This window comes from Mirounga leonina, unplaced genomic scaffold, assembly GCF_011800145.1.
Source record: "Mirounga leonina isolate KUSES-001 unplaced genomic scaffold, KU_Mleo_1.0 Mir_178, whole genome shotgun sequence".
Classification (NCBI taxonomy): Eukaryota; Metazoa; Chordata; class Mammalia; order Carnivora; family Phocidae; genus Mirounga; species Mirounga leonina.
Window position 1 is genome coordinate 11120931 of NW_023270464.1, and position 12312 is coordinate 11133242.

At 39.9% G+C, this 12312-nt stretch overlaps 2 protein-coding genes across 6 annotated transcripts in view; one reads left to right on the top strand and one right to left on the bottom strand.

The window, feature by feature from the left end:
* The window catches only part of LRRC28 (leucine rich repeat containing 28), a 165611-nt gene extending 164177 nt beyond the window's left edge, over window positions 1-1434 (bottom strand). For both annotated transcript variants that reach the window (XM_035024037.1, XM_035024036.1), the window contains exon 1: window positions 1350-1434. The gene's annotated coding sequence lies outside the window, so the exon portion shown is untranslated. The remainder of the gene's footprint in view (window positions 1-1349) is intronic.
* Window positions 1435-3509: 2075 nt separating this feature from the next.
* The window catches only part of TTC23 (tetratricopeptide repeat domain 23), a 95944-nt gene continuing 87141 nt past the window's right edge, over window positions 3510-12312 (top strand). For 2 of the 4 annotated variants that reach the window (XM_035024040.1, XM_035024042.1), the window contains exons 1-2: window positions 3510-3937; window positions 5515-5645. Coding sequence is in view for 1 of the 4 variants with exons in the window: in XM_035024042.1 (XP_034879933.1) it covers window positions 5598-5645 (48 nt within the window). In the remaining 3 variants the exon portion in view is untranslated. The remainder of the gene's footprint in view (window positions 3938-5514; window positions 5646-12312) is intronic. The other 2 variants (XM_035024041.1, XM_035024039.1) reach the window with 2 other exon arrangements.

Sequence of the window (12312 nt, forward strand, 5' to 3'; positions counted from 1 at the left end):
TAGCCAAGAGACCGTAAGCTCCTGAGGGCAGAGATCTTGCTTTCTTCACTCTTGTATACCTGCCTGTGCACAGTATCTAGCACAAAGCAGGCCCTCAAACAGCTGAGGAGTGGATGAAAGTAGGACATGTAATACTACAAGGTAGATATTTTTCACTCTGTAATCTATGGTCATCTTGTAGATACTATATCCCAAGTGCTTGCTATGTACCATAAAGATCCCTAATCCGTACAACTCTGCATTGTGATAGACAGTATTTAGCCTGTTTTATAGGTAAGGAAGCAGTTTCTCAGAGGGTAACTTGCCAGAATTCTAACCCAGGTGGACCAACTCCAAAGCGGGTGCCCTGCCTTTACAATATAGCCTTTCAGGTACTTCAATGGGGCCTGTGTTTCTCCCCATCATCATTTAAGTGGTAGGTAAGGCTTATACAAATGTAAGACTACAAAGCAAAATTATATCCAAAATCCACTCACTGATGGAAGATCCAGGAAGAGAATTTAGTGTAACCTAATTGTTTTTCTTCTGAATCCTGAAGGCTGGGAATGGGCTGCCTTTAAAACATCATTACACCCTGTTAAAATGCATCTGGCTACCAAGGCAGTTTGGGAGATAAAATCTACACAAATGAAATCTGAAAGCTGCCAATAATAAATAATGCTAATGGTTTTCCAAAACGCATTCAATGGCAATATACAGCCCTTACCAGGATGGGTAATTTTCTTACATAAATTCCCTTCGCTACCTCTTATCTACAGTTAAAGATAAATGGTATACTTAACAATATTAACTAAACATATTCAACAGAACCTCCATAAGTTTTCTGACATGTAAACACCAAGCCACTTTACTGTTTAAAACAAAGAGACAGACCCTCCCACCTTAAGAAAATTACATACATTTTAAGCAGGTGTGTGTAAAAGTAAAGCCCCTCAAACTGACTTCCGTATTTAATTCAGTACAATACCCACTCCAATTTCCTAACATTGGAGATTCGAGAATTAAAAACTGTACACTAAAAGCATTTGTAAAAGGTTGTTTTCTCAGTAAGTCTGAAGCAAAACACCTGCCGCTTTGCCCGAGTTAACCAAACACTAAGGTCGTTACAGTTTGGAAGCGAGCCCGGGGGCAGGGATTTCACAGACCCGGTATCGGGATTCTCCGGCCACGGAGGGCGGGGAGGGCCCGGCAGCTATGGCGACCCGAGGCCGGGACGGGCCCGCTCGGGCCAGGGACCACTCGCCGCTGCCCCGACGCTTCTGCCGGACCCGTCGTGCTGGCCAGGGACCGGGCCGGGGGGGGGCCCTTAGCCACGCGAGCCACCCGACGCGACAGGCGGCCGCACTCACCTCGGCGCCGGCGGAGCCAGCACTTGGGGCGCAGGCGGCGCTGAACTGCAAGCCGAGGGTCTGCGGGAGGGGCGGGGAGCCGGGGGGGCGGGGCGAGGCGCGGACGGCGGGGGGCGGGGCGGGGCGGGGCGGGACGGGGCGGAACCCGCACGGCGGAGAGTGGGGGCAGAGGGAGCTGCGGAGAGAAAGACGGAGCATCGCGATAAGTCGTGCCTGTTCTCGCGGTTTCAAAACTGCACGGACGAGAAGTTCGTTTTCAAAGCGATGTGCCTATTGGCCAAGAGCGCGGCTTCCTCCAGACTGGCCCCGCCCCCCGCTCAACTTGGCTTCCGGTTGCAGCCGGAGTTTTGCTCTTTTGATAGCAGGCTTTTGTTTTGCTCTTAGAGGGTTCTATTTGGCCTGCTCCAACCTCGGGAATGGCCAATAACTGATGTGTTCTTTCATTCATACATTCATTCAGGCACTCCCGCTCTCATTCATTGTACATATTGGGGAGTCACCCCAACAATAATAACACCCGAGCGCTTATTGTGTACCAGGGAGCGTTCTAAGAGCTGTGCATATTCTCACTAAATCCTCACAGCAATCTCATGACACAGGTACTATTATTATACTCGTTTAACGAGTGAAAAGCTGAGGTCTGGTGGGTTTATGTCATATGGCCAAGGTTAGTATCAGGTGGTGAGCCTAAGCATGGGATTTAAGGGCTCACTGTGCGCGCTGACTGGTTTGTTCCAAAGATGAGGCGGGTAATCTAGTCTCTACTCTTGAAATACCTGAGGTCTATTGTGAGAAACGATCGCTTAAAAGGGCAATAACAGCTTAGTAAGTTAAATATTACCTCAGTTCCTAGCGTGACCGAGTAGGCCGTCAATAAATATTTCTTTAAGACGAAAATTCCTATGTCAGCGGAAGGAGACATCAAAGGAAGAGAGCTTTATACTGGTAAAAAGAAAAGAATTCCAAACATTGTTAGGGAACATTTTAAAGATTTTTTTTTTTTTTAATTCATTTGAGAGAGAATGAGATAGAGCATGAGAGGGGGGAGGGTCAGAGGGAGAAGCAGACTCCCTGCCGAGCAGGGAGCCCGACGCGGGACTCGATCCCGGGACTCCGGGATCATGACCTGAGCCGAAGGCAGTCGCTTAACCAACTGAGCCACCCAGGCGCCCTGTTAGGGAACATTTTAAAAACAATTTTATTTTTTAAATATTTTGTTAAGATGGCAACTTTCTGAGATGAAGAGTTTTTTAAACTTCCTCTCATGAAACTGCTGTCATTGTTCTTTGAAAAGCTTGCTGTTAATTTATTAGTGATGCATTGTCAAGCAACCTTGACTTTATAACTAGTTTCCCGTTGGTTTATTTAATTACTGTTAGAGATGAATAATCTAAAAAGCAGAGTTATACTAAATAAGAATAACACCTACTCCAAAACAAGATACGAGTTATAATGAAATACTAATTCCCTATTTATTAAACCTGGTCTTCAGAAGTTACTGAAGTATATGGCATGGGGAATGTCATGTAGCTCTAAGAACTTTGATACACATTTCTAAATACCTAAGAATTTGTAGTACTTAAGAACTTTTTGCTAGGCTTATAATGAGGAAACCTACAGTTTGTGTAAAAACAAAAATAGGGTGTTAAGGATCGACCCAAATGATAAAACTTGCTCCTAATATTGGAAAGTGACCCCCAAATGATTAACAATAGAATGACGAAATTTTAAAGCAATCAATGTTAGCCACGTAGTTTTCATTTCTTAAAAACATGAAATACTTTAACGCATTAATTTAACATCTGATGTTTGATCATAAAAAATGAATCATCTTACAATGACTTCTACGCCCCTGAAACTGACACAAAAATAGCCACGTGATTCTATGTGTCAGAATGGCCATTTGAATGTGTGTCTATTTTCACATCTTGCTTCACTCAAAACAGTCACTCAAAATTCTTTAAGCTAGCGATTTTGCAGTCTTTGACAAACTTTAACATCAACAGGCAGCGATACCACTTTAAGAAAATTCCAAGAAAAAAAACAACCCCATTTTAAAATTCCCACCTCTGGCTCCCCAGGATTGGGTTGCAAACTTCGACAAAATACTGTTCTCCACTCCCTATTGGTGCATGCTCTATCATTCATGCTTCGCCTGGGGTTTTGCGAAGTACCAGATTGCTTGACGGGAAAAGACTGCTATAATTTACTCTGGAACTGCCCTGCTTTAGACTTTTTCATGGTTATTAATTTGTACAAAGAATCACAAACTGATACAGCGGGAACCAAACTGGCACATCAGGCTGCCGAGACAACTGTGTAATTCGCTGGAAAAGGAAACGGAGAACCTCTCCTGCATATGGGGTAAATCTAACAAAGGATTTTACGACACAGAGATTTGAGAGTTAAAGAAACTTTTCCCGTTTTTCGATAGTTTTGAAGGAATAAGCGTCAAAGGAGAATTTAACATACAGGCACAATCTAAGAGTGGCAGGAAGAGGAGTTTTCAGAAAGTGGTTTTTAGGGTGAGGTTGGAAGAATGTTATTTCCAAATAATCAGTGGATTTTTGAATGGTAAAGGGAACAAGGTAATAAGAATAATTATAGATTATTATATACCCTAAAAAGCCGTGGTTTGTTGTTGTTGCATTAATACGAATTTAAAGGGACACTTAGTAATATTATTGTAATTTTTAAGTAAAATGGGTATTTTTTGTATATTATACCTAGCATAATAGACAATTCATCTATCAGAAGATAGAAAAGAACATTAGAATCAGCTTTGGATCCAAATTTTGTATATTTGTAGATTAGGAAATTCAGAGACAAATCTAATGACCAAGGAAAACATAATATTGTTATATGAAGCAGAATCAGTAGGTAATTAACGTAAGGATAAATTCTCAAAAAAGAAATCCAACATTTATATTTTCAAAATGAGATTTTCATTAAAACTAAAACATGAAAGTTCAGGAAAATACTGATAAACAAGAATAACTTATATTTGAAATAGCAACATAATACTTTTTTAGGACTCGGCCCAATATAAAATTCCAAAATACAGCATCTTAAAGATTCTTCAGGTATTGATTCAACTAACAAATAATCTTAGTGGCACATCTATATCTCTACAGGGCATAACTTATAGTAGGTATGCAATAAATATTTCTTGAATGACTTCTGTTATATGGGGATATAAAATAATAAAATTAAGTCCCTCAAGCTCATACTGTAGCTGGGAAAACGAGGCTCAAAACATTTAAGTCAAAACTTCTGGACAGTTTTTTTGTTTTTTTTAAGTATTTATTTGAGAGAGAGAGAATGAGAGGGGGGACGGCCAGAGGGAGAAGCAGGCTCCCCACCCAACAGGGAGCCCAACGTGGGACTCCATCCCTGGACTCCAGGATCACGACTTGAGCCGAAGGCAGTTGCTTAACCGACTGAGCCCCCAGGCGCCCCTTCTGGACAGTTCTTGATGCATAGATGCCTATTGTAGACCACAGGTGCTTCAAGAGTGTAGATCAGTGTGAGCTGAACTATTCAGGGCGAGCTTCACAGTGAGCTTACGACCAATTCAGTCCTGAGCAATAGGCAAAGTTTCAGTAGATCAAAAAGAAGGTAAGTGGCATCCCAGGTAATGGATGAGTTGTTAGCAAATATGTGCAAGCTTAAAAAATAATTGGTTCAGACTGCAGCACAGGCTTCATTTGGGCCCTTGGTTTGTTGTTGTTGTTTTTTAAGGCAAAAAGGACGTAAGAAGTTACATGAAGAGTCAAAATTGCCAGAATTAAAGGGTTTGGTCCTGGGTTTTCAGCAGGAGTGAGACCTAATGAAAGTAGTAATGGGAAAAGATTAAACTGATAATGTAAATTAAGGTGGTTCCAAGAACAGAGACTGGAAATTAAAAGATTAAATACTGTAAATAATGAAGTACAGATTGGTCGCAGACTCATAAGAGATTTTATCCAAGTAACTTCACTTTCCCGTGGTGGACTAACAAATGTTAAGGCATTGCCTTGTATTCTTCTAAAGCATTGAGCTTCTTTTTTTGTTTAGTGGTACAAATACAAATTTTACTAAGTGTGGTGGTAGTGGTGGTGCAGTTAACAGTAACCATGATTGTTATTTATTTACCTTGGATCCGTTCTTGCTCCTTTTGCCTTAGGATTTAAGTGTGTTTCTTGGTTCTATCTAACTGAATTGAAGGAATTTCAACAACAACAACAAAAAAAGCAAAAAAACAACCTTATGATTGAAGAACACTATGGGAGGATGGGAGGAGTTCTTACTCGGATGGTAGGCTTTCACTTGACCTGTTTCTCTGAGATGAAACTAAATTACATACACTCAGTGAGTTGCCACCATGTACCAGATACTTTCCTTAGTGTTGAGTAAATAAAAGTGAATCAAGGATTAGCTCCCCGCCCCCCCAAAAAAAGCAGAGTGCTTCAGAGACACGAAGCAGGGTGTTTGTCTCCTGACTCAACACTTGCTTCAAAGGATCCTAAGTTGTTGATCAGTGGTTCTTACTTAGGTGGACCCAGAAGGAGGAATCTTTGGTTCTGGCAAATAACTCTGAGACAGGGTCCCCTGCTGCAGATGACTGATGTGGTGGGCTGCAGTGCTCATCAAATCTACTCAAATATCTCTTTATTCCCCTGTATATCCTAGCCCTCTGCAGTGCAGAGAAAAAAAGAAATGTTAGCACAGGTGGCCTCTGTCACTTCTGGCCAATGGTGGTGAAAAGATCATCCACAGATTTCCAATCTCTTGGTCTGCTGTGACTCCTGTTTGTTAAAGCTTGGTCAGCTTGGATCTCTGAGTCACTCTGTGAATCACACATTCCCACTCCCCAAGCCCTACTCCTAAACCAAGTGAGTCAGTAGCATGAAGGAGTTAATATGTTACCTCATTTTAGCCCATCAAATCCTGCCCAACCCACTGTTAGCAGGTTTTCCTCTGGGGACATTGCATTTATTTAAGTTTTCTTTAGTTTAAAAAAAAATTGTCCTAAGTAACTGAGTTTCAGGTATCAGGTGTATGAGGTATTTGGAGAGAAAAATCACACCAGGAAGATTGTTTAATTGTTCATCCAGTAAACATTTATTGAGGCCCAATAGGTGCCAGGCACTAATGCATTTGATCTATTTATTCATAGAACCATAATATTAATTTAGGATTGGTTTTCAAGATTTGGGAGGCCCAGCCACATTATCTTTGGGAATTGGGGCTGACCTAACTTAGAAAAATCTTATAGGGGCGCCTGGGTGGTTCATTCAGTTAAGCGCCTGCCTTTGGCTCAGGTCATGATCTCATGGGTCGTGGGGTGGAGGCCTTTGTGGGGCTCCCTGCTCAGCAGGTTGTCGCTTTTCCTTCTCCCTCTGCCCCTCCCGTACTCATTCTCTCTCTCTCTCTCACTCTCTCAAATGAATAAATAAAATCTTTAAGAAAAATAATAAAATAAATAATAAATAAATAAATAAAAAGTCTTATAGTCATAGATATTTAAAAGCCAGAATTACACATAAAACTGCATTGTGGTTTCATAGCTATTTTTAATAGCTTTAGTGAGGTGTTATTTACATACCATAAAATTCACTCATTTTAAGGCTACAACTCAATGATTTTTTAGAAAATTTACAAAGTTGGGCAAGTATTACCACATTCGAATTTTAGAAAATTTGCATCACTCTAAAAAGATTCTTTGTGCCCATTTGCAGGCACTCCCTATTCCTACCCAGGCCCAGGCAATCACTATTAAACTTTGTTTCTATAGGTTTGCCTTTTCTGGACATTTAATGTAAATGGCATCATACAATATGTGGTCTTTGCATCTGGCTTTCACACAGCATAAAGTTTTTAAAGTTTATCCATGTTGTAGCTTGTACCAGTACATTCCTTTTCACTGCCAAATAACATTGTGCCGTATGTACAATATACCACATTTTGTTTATCCATTCACCGGTTGATGGACATTTGAATTGCTTTCAGCTTTTAGCTATTATAAATAATGCTTCGGGGCACCTGGGTGGCTCAGTTGGTTAAGCGACTGCCTTCAGCTCAGGTCATGATCCTGGAGTCCCAGGATCGAGTCCCGCATCGGGCTCCCTGCTCAGCGAGGTGCCTGATTCTCCCTCTAACCCTCCCCCTTCTCATGTACTCTCTCTCTCTCATTCTCACTCTCTCAAATAAATAAATAAATCTTTAAAAAAAAAATAATGCTTCTATGAAGATGTGTACAAGTCTTTGTGTGATCAGGTGTTTTCAGTCTCTTGGGTATGTACCTAGGCATGGAATTGCTGATTTATGGGTAATTGTATGTATGTTTGACTTTGTGAGGAATTACTCATTCTAAAGTGACTGTACAATTTTACTTTCCACGAGTGGTGTTTGAGGGGTCCAGTTTTGCTACATCCTTGCCAGTGCTTCTTATTGTCTGTCTCTTTGATTACAGTCATTCTGGTGGGTGTGAAGTAGTTCTCATTATAGTTTTGATTTTCATTTTCCTAATGACTAGTGATTTTGAACATTTCATGAGCTTATTAGTCATTCATATATCTTTGGTAAATTGTCTTTTCAAATCTTTTGCCTATTGTTTACTTGGGTTATTTGTCTTATTGAATTGTGTTTGTTACATATTTTACATTGAAATCCCATTATCAAATATGTGCTATATCTACAAATATTTGCAAATATATTCTCCTATTTTGTGAGTTGTTTTAACTTTCATGATGGTGTCTTTTGAAACAACAAAAGTTTTTAATTTTGATGAAGTCCAGTTTATCTATCTTTTTCTTTTATCAGTTGTGCCTTTGGTATTGTACATAAGAAATCTTTGTCTAACCCAAGCTCATACATAGCCCTTTGTTTCCTAAGAGATTTACAGTTTTAGCTCTTACTTTTAGGTCTTTAATCCAGTTGGAGTTCATTTTTGCATATGGTGTGAGGTAGGGGCCCAACTTTGTTAATTTGCATGCACCTATCCAGTTGTTCCAACATCATTTATTAAAAGGACTATTCTGTCCCCATTGAATTACCTGGTACTCTTGTCAAAAAATAATTGACTATAAATGTAGAGGTTTATTTCTGGACTCTCAATCCTATTCCATTAATCTGTTTGTTAGTCCTTACGCCAGTACCACACTATTTTGATTACTGTAGCTTTGTAGTAAGTTTTAAAAATGGGAAGTGTGAGTCCTCCAGCTTCGTTCTTTTTCAGAATGTTTTAACTACTCTAGGTCTTTTACAGTTCCATATACATTTAAGGTCTAATTCTGCAAAAAAAAAAAAAAAAAGGCAGCTGGGATTTTGATAGGGGTTATATAAAATCTATAGATCAACTTGGGGGTATTGCTATCTTAATAATATTAAGGCTTCTAATCCATGAAAATAGAATGTATCTCATTCAGGTCTCCTTTGATTTCTTTCAGCAATGTTATATAATTTTCAGTGTAAAAGTTTTGTACTTCTTTTGTGAAATGTATTCCTAAGTATTTTATTCTTTTTGATGCGACTGTGAATGGAAATGTTTTCTTAATTTCATTTTCAGATTGATAGATATTCAATTTTTGTTTATTTTGTATCCTGTGACCTTGCTGAAATTGCTTAATAGTTCTAGTAGGATTTTGCTGTTGTTTTCATTTTGTTTTGGGGTCTGTGTTTGTGTGTGTGTGTGGTGTCTCTCTTAAAATTTTCTACATATAAAATCATGCCAATAATAAAATTTTATTTCTTCCTTTCTAATCTGCATGCCTTTTATTTCTTTTTCCTGCTTTATTACACTGACTAGAATATTCATTATAGTCTTAAATACAAGTGGTGACGGCAAACATCCTTGCCTTGTTTTCAGTCTTAAAAGAGAAGCATTCAAACATACACCATTAAGTGTGATGTTAGCATTAGGTTTTTTTAAAGTTTTTATTAGCCCCTTATCAGGTTAAGGAAGTTTTATCATGAGTAGGTGTTGGATTTTGCCATATGTTTTTTTCTGCGTTTATTAAAATGATCATGCAGTTTTTGCCCTCTCTTCTGTTAATATGGTGTATTACATTAGTGATTTCAGATGTTAAACCGACTTTACATTCGTGGGATAAATCCCCCTTGGTCATAATGTGTAATCCTTTTTATATGTTGCTTGATTTGGTTTTCTAATATTTTGTTGAGGACTTTTTGTGTTTACAGTCATAAAGATATTGGTTTATTGTGTTATTACATCTTTGTCTGGCTTTGGTATCAGGATAATATTGGCCTCACAGAATGAGTTGGAAGGGATTCCCTCCTCTATTTTCAGATAGAGTTTGCAAAAGATTCATATTACTTCTTTAAAGATTTAGTAGAATTTATCACTGAAGCCATCTTTTTTTTTTAATAAAGATTTTATTTATTTATTTGACAGAGAGAGACACAGAGAGAGAGGGAACACAAGCAGGGGAAGTGGGAGAAGCAGGCTTCCCACCTAGCAGGGAGCCTGATGTGGGACCCGATACCAGGACCCCGGGATCATGACCTGAGCCGAAGGCAGACACTTAACGACTGAGCCACCCAGGCGCCCCTACCACTGAAGCCATCTTGGCCTGGGCTTAGCTTTGTGTAAATATTTTAAATTGTTAAATTATTTACTTGTTATGGTTCTATTCAGATTTTTTTATTTCCTTTTAATTCGGTTTTGGTATTTTGTATCCTTCTAGGATGTTTTTCCATCTCATGGCTTTTTGATGCCTCAGCTTACATATGGGCAAAGTTGCTTTTTAACTAGCACACTGTCATACAGTCACAATGGTTGTTATTTCCCAGGAGCCACTGCCCTGGGGGCTCCTGCCCCTCCCTCAAGCCTCCCTACATCCCCCCAACAAGTCAGCACCTAATGGTTAACACCTGTAACAGCAGGGGACCTTCGAACCTAGTTCCAGCATAGCTGCCATCTATATAGATTGGTTGGTCCTCCTGCTATACCCGTTACTAAGTTTTTGAACATCACCTCTTGGAAATGGAAGACTGAGACCGCACTTCAGACTTCTCCCTCCCATTCTGATCTGAGGCTGATCATGTGCTTCAGCATTCCGCTGGGCAGGTCTGGCAGAAGGAATAGCATCAATTGATTGGATATGTCTTACTGGCAGTTGTGGGCGCTGATTGAGAGGCCTGGGAAGCTCTCCCCAAGGCTGGCAGGGAGAGGGTGGTGTGTGGGGCCTGGGCTGATTTCTAATGAAAATTTAACCCCCAGCTATGGCTATTACAAAGAAAAGAAAAGTGGCTGTTGATAAGCATGTAGCTCCAAGTAAGTGAACCTTTGTGCTACAGATGTTACTGTAAGATGCACACACGTGGAAACAGACACGTAATTAAAAGCAAGGTCCTGGGTTCAAATCTTTCCAGAAGCCAGGCAGGTAACATGATTCATTGAATGGGCTCAGAGATGCACATTTTGGTGTTTAAACATCTCTGAAATTGGAGTACATGTTACATTTGATGGCCAGTCATCTCGTAGTAGCGGTGTTGTTCTATTCTTAGTGGTTATAAAATAGTGATGTATCTGACAATTTTATGTAAGTGATGGTAATTTAGGTTAGATGACATTTAGGAAATGAGTGGCAAGTGGCATGGGGCTGGGAAAACCACATCCCTTTATGTCAGCCTTTCACCACGTAAAGAACCAGGTACGGTTCTTTACAATGAGAAAAAAAGCAACACAGGAGCAATGACAAATGGCCATTACTTTGCTGCCTCGTGTCCAGGAGCGGTAGGAACGGTAGCTGCTGACACCTCAAGGCTTCTGCCATTCCCCGCTCGCTGGTGTTGCTGGTGATGACATGGGCCCAGTGTGGAAGGTGTTTTGAGTTTTCATAGGAAGCCAGAAATCCCAAAAGCTAGATCTTTACACATATGTGAAGCTTTTTTTTATTATGTTATGTTAGTCACCATACATTATTACATCATTAGTTTTTGACGTAGTGTTCCAGGATTCATTATTTGCATATGACACCCAGTGCTCCATGCAGTACGTGCCCCCTTTAATACCCATCACCAGGCTAACCCATCTCCCCATCGCCCTCCCCTCTAGAACCCTCAGTTTGTTTCTCAGAGTCCATAGTCTCTCGTGGTTCGTCTCCCCCTCCGATTTCCCCCCCTTCATTTTTCCCCTCCTGCTATTCTTCTTCTTCTTCTTTTTTTTTTAACATATAATGTATTATTTGTTTCAGAGGTACAGGTCTGTAAAACTTCTAATTTTAAAATAATCGCTTAATTTTTTTCACTCTCTGGCCAAAAAGGAAAAAAAAAGCATGTACAAGTTAGATCCAGTCTGTGAGTGCTTGGATTATAATTGCTGTTTTAAGGATTTAATATTATAGGCAACATGAGACAAACCACTTTTTACAGTTAAGCCGAAAAAGAAAGAAAAATCAGCTCAATTTCAAAGTTTAGCACTAGGTTCAAGGCCCAGAATAGCAAATATTACAGAACATATTACTTGGGTAGCTTCTAAAATTTCATCTCTGCCTCCCCTAAGTAGAAGATAAGAAAGTGTGGTTAAATCTGTTGAAGAGGTCACATTTCCTGGTTATAAAAGCGTATGATTACTTTTTAAAATGCAGTCTTAGGTTTCCAAAGCAAGAGTATTTGCTTCCCCCTAAAGACTTTCATTGGAAAGTCAGGATGATGTGGTGAGAAACCACCAAATTATTAGAAGACCCAGGTCCTGATTCTGCCTGTGTGACATTGGACAAGTAATTTAGCTTCTGTCAGCTTCATTGTCCTCAGTTATAAAATAGGGATAAATCATACCTTCCTCCATACCTCACATGGCTGTGGTAAGGGCCACAGAAGGTAAAATATGGGAAAGCATAAAGTGTTACATAAATATCAGTTGTTGGTATTGCCCAAATTCCATGAGTAGTTGGGCCAGCGCAGCTTCTAGAATCACAGATTCCCCCTCCCAATCTCCTGCTCTTTTTATAGACCACAA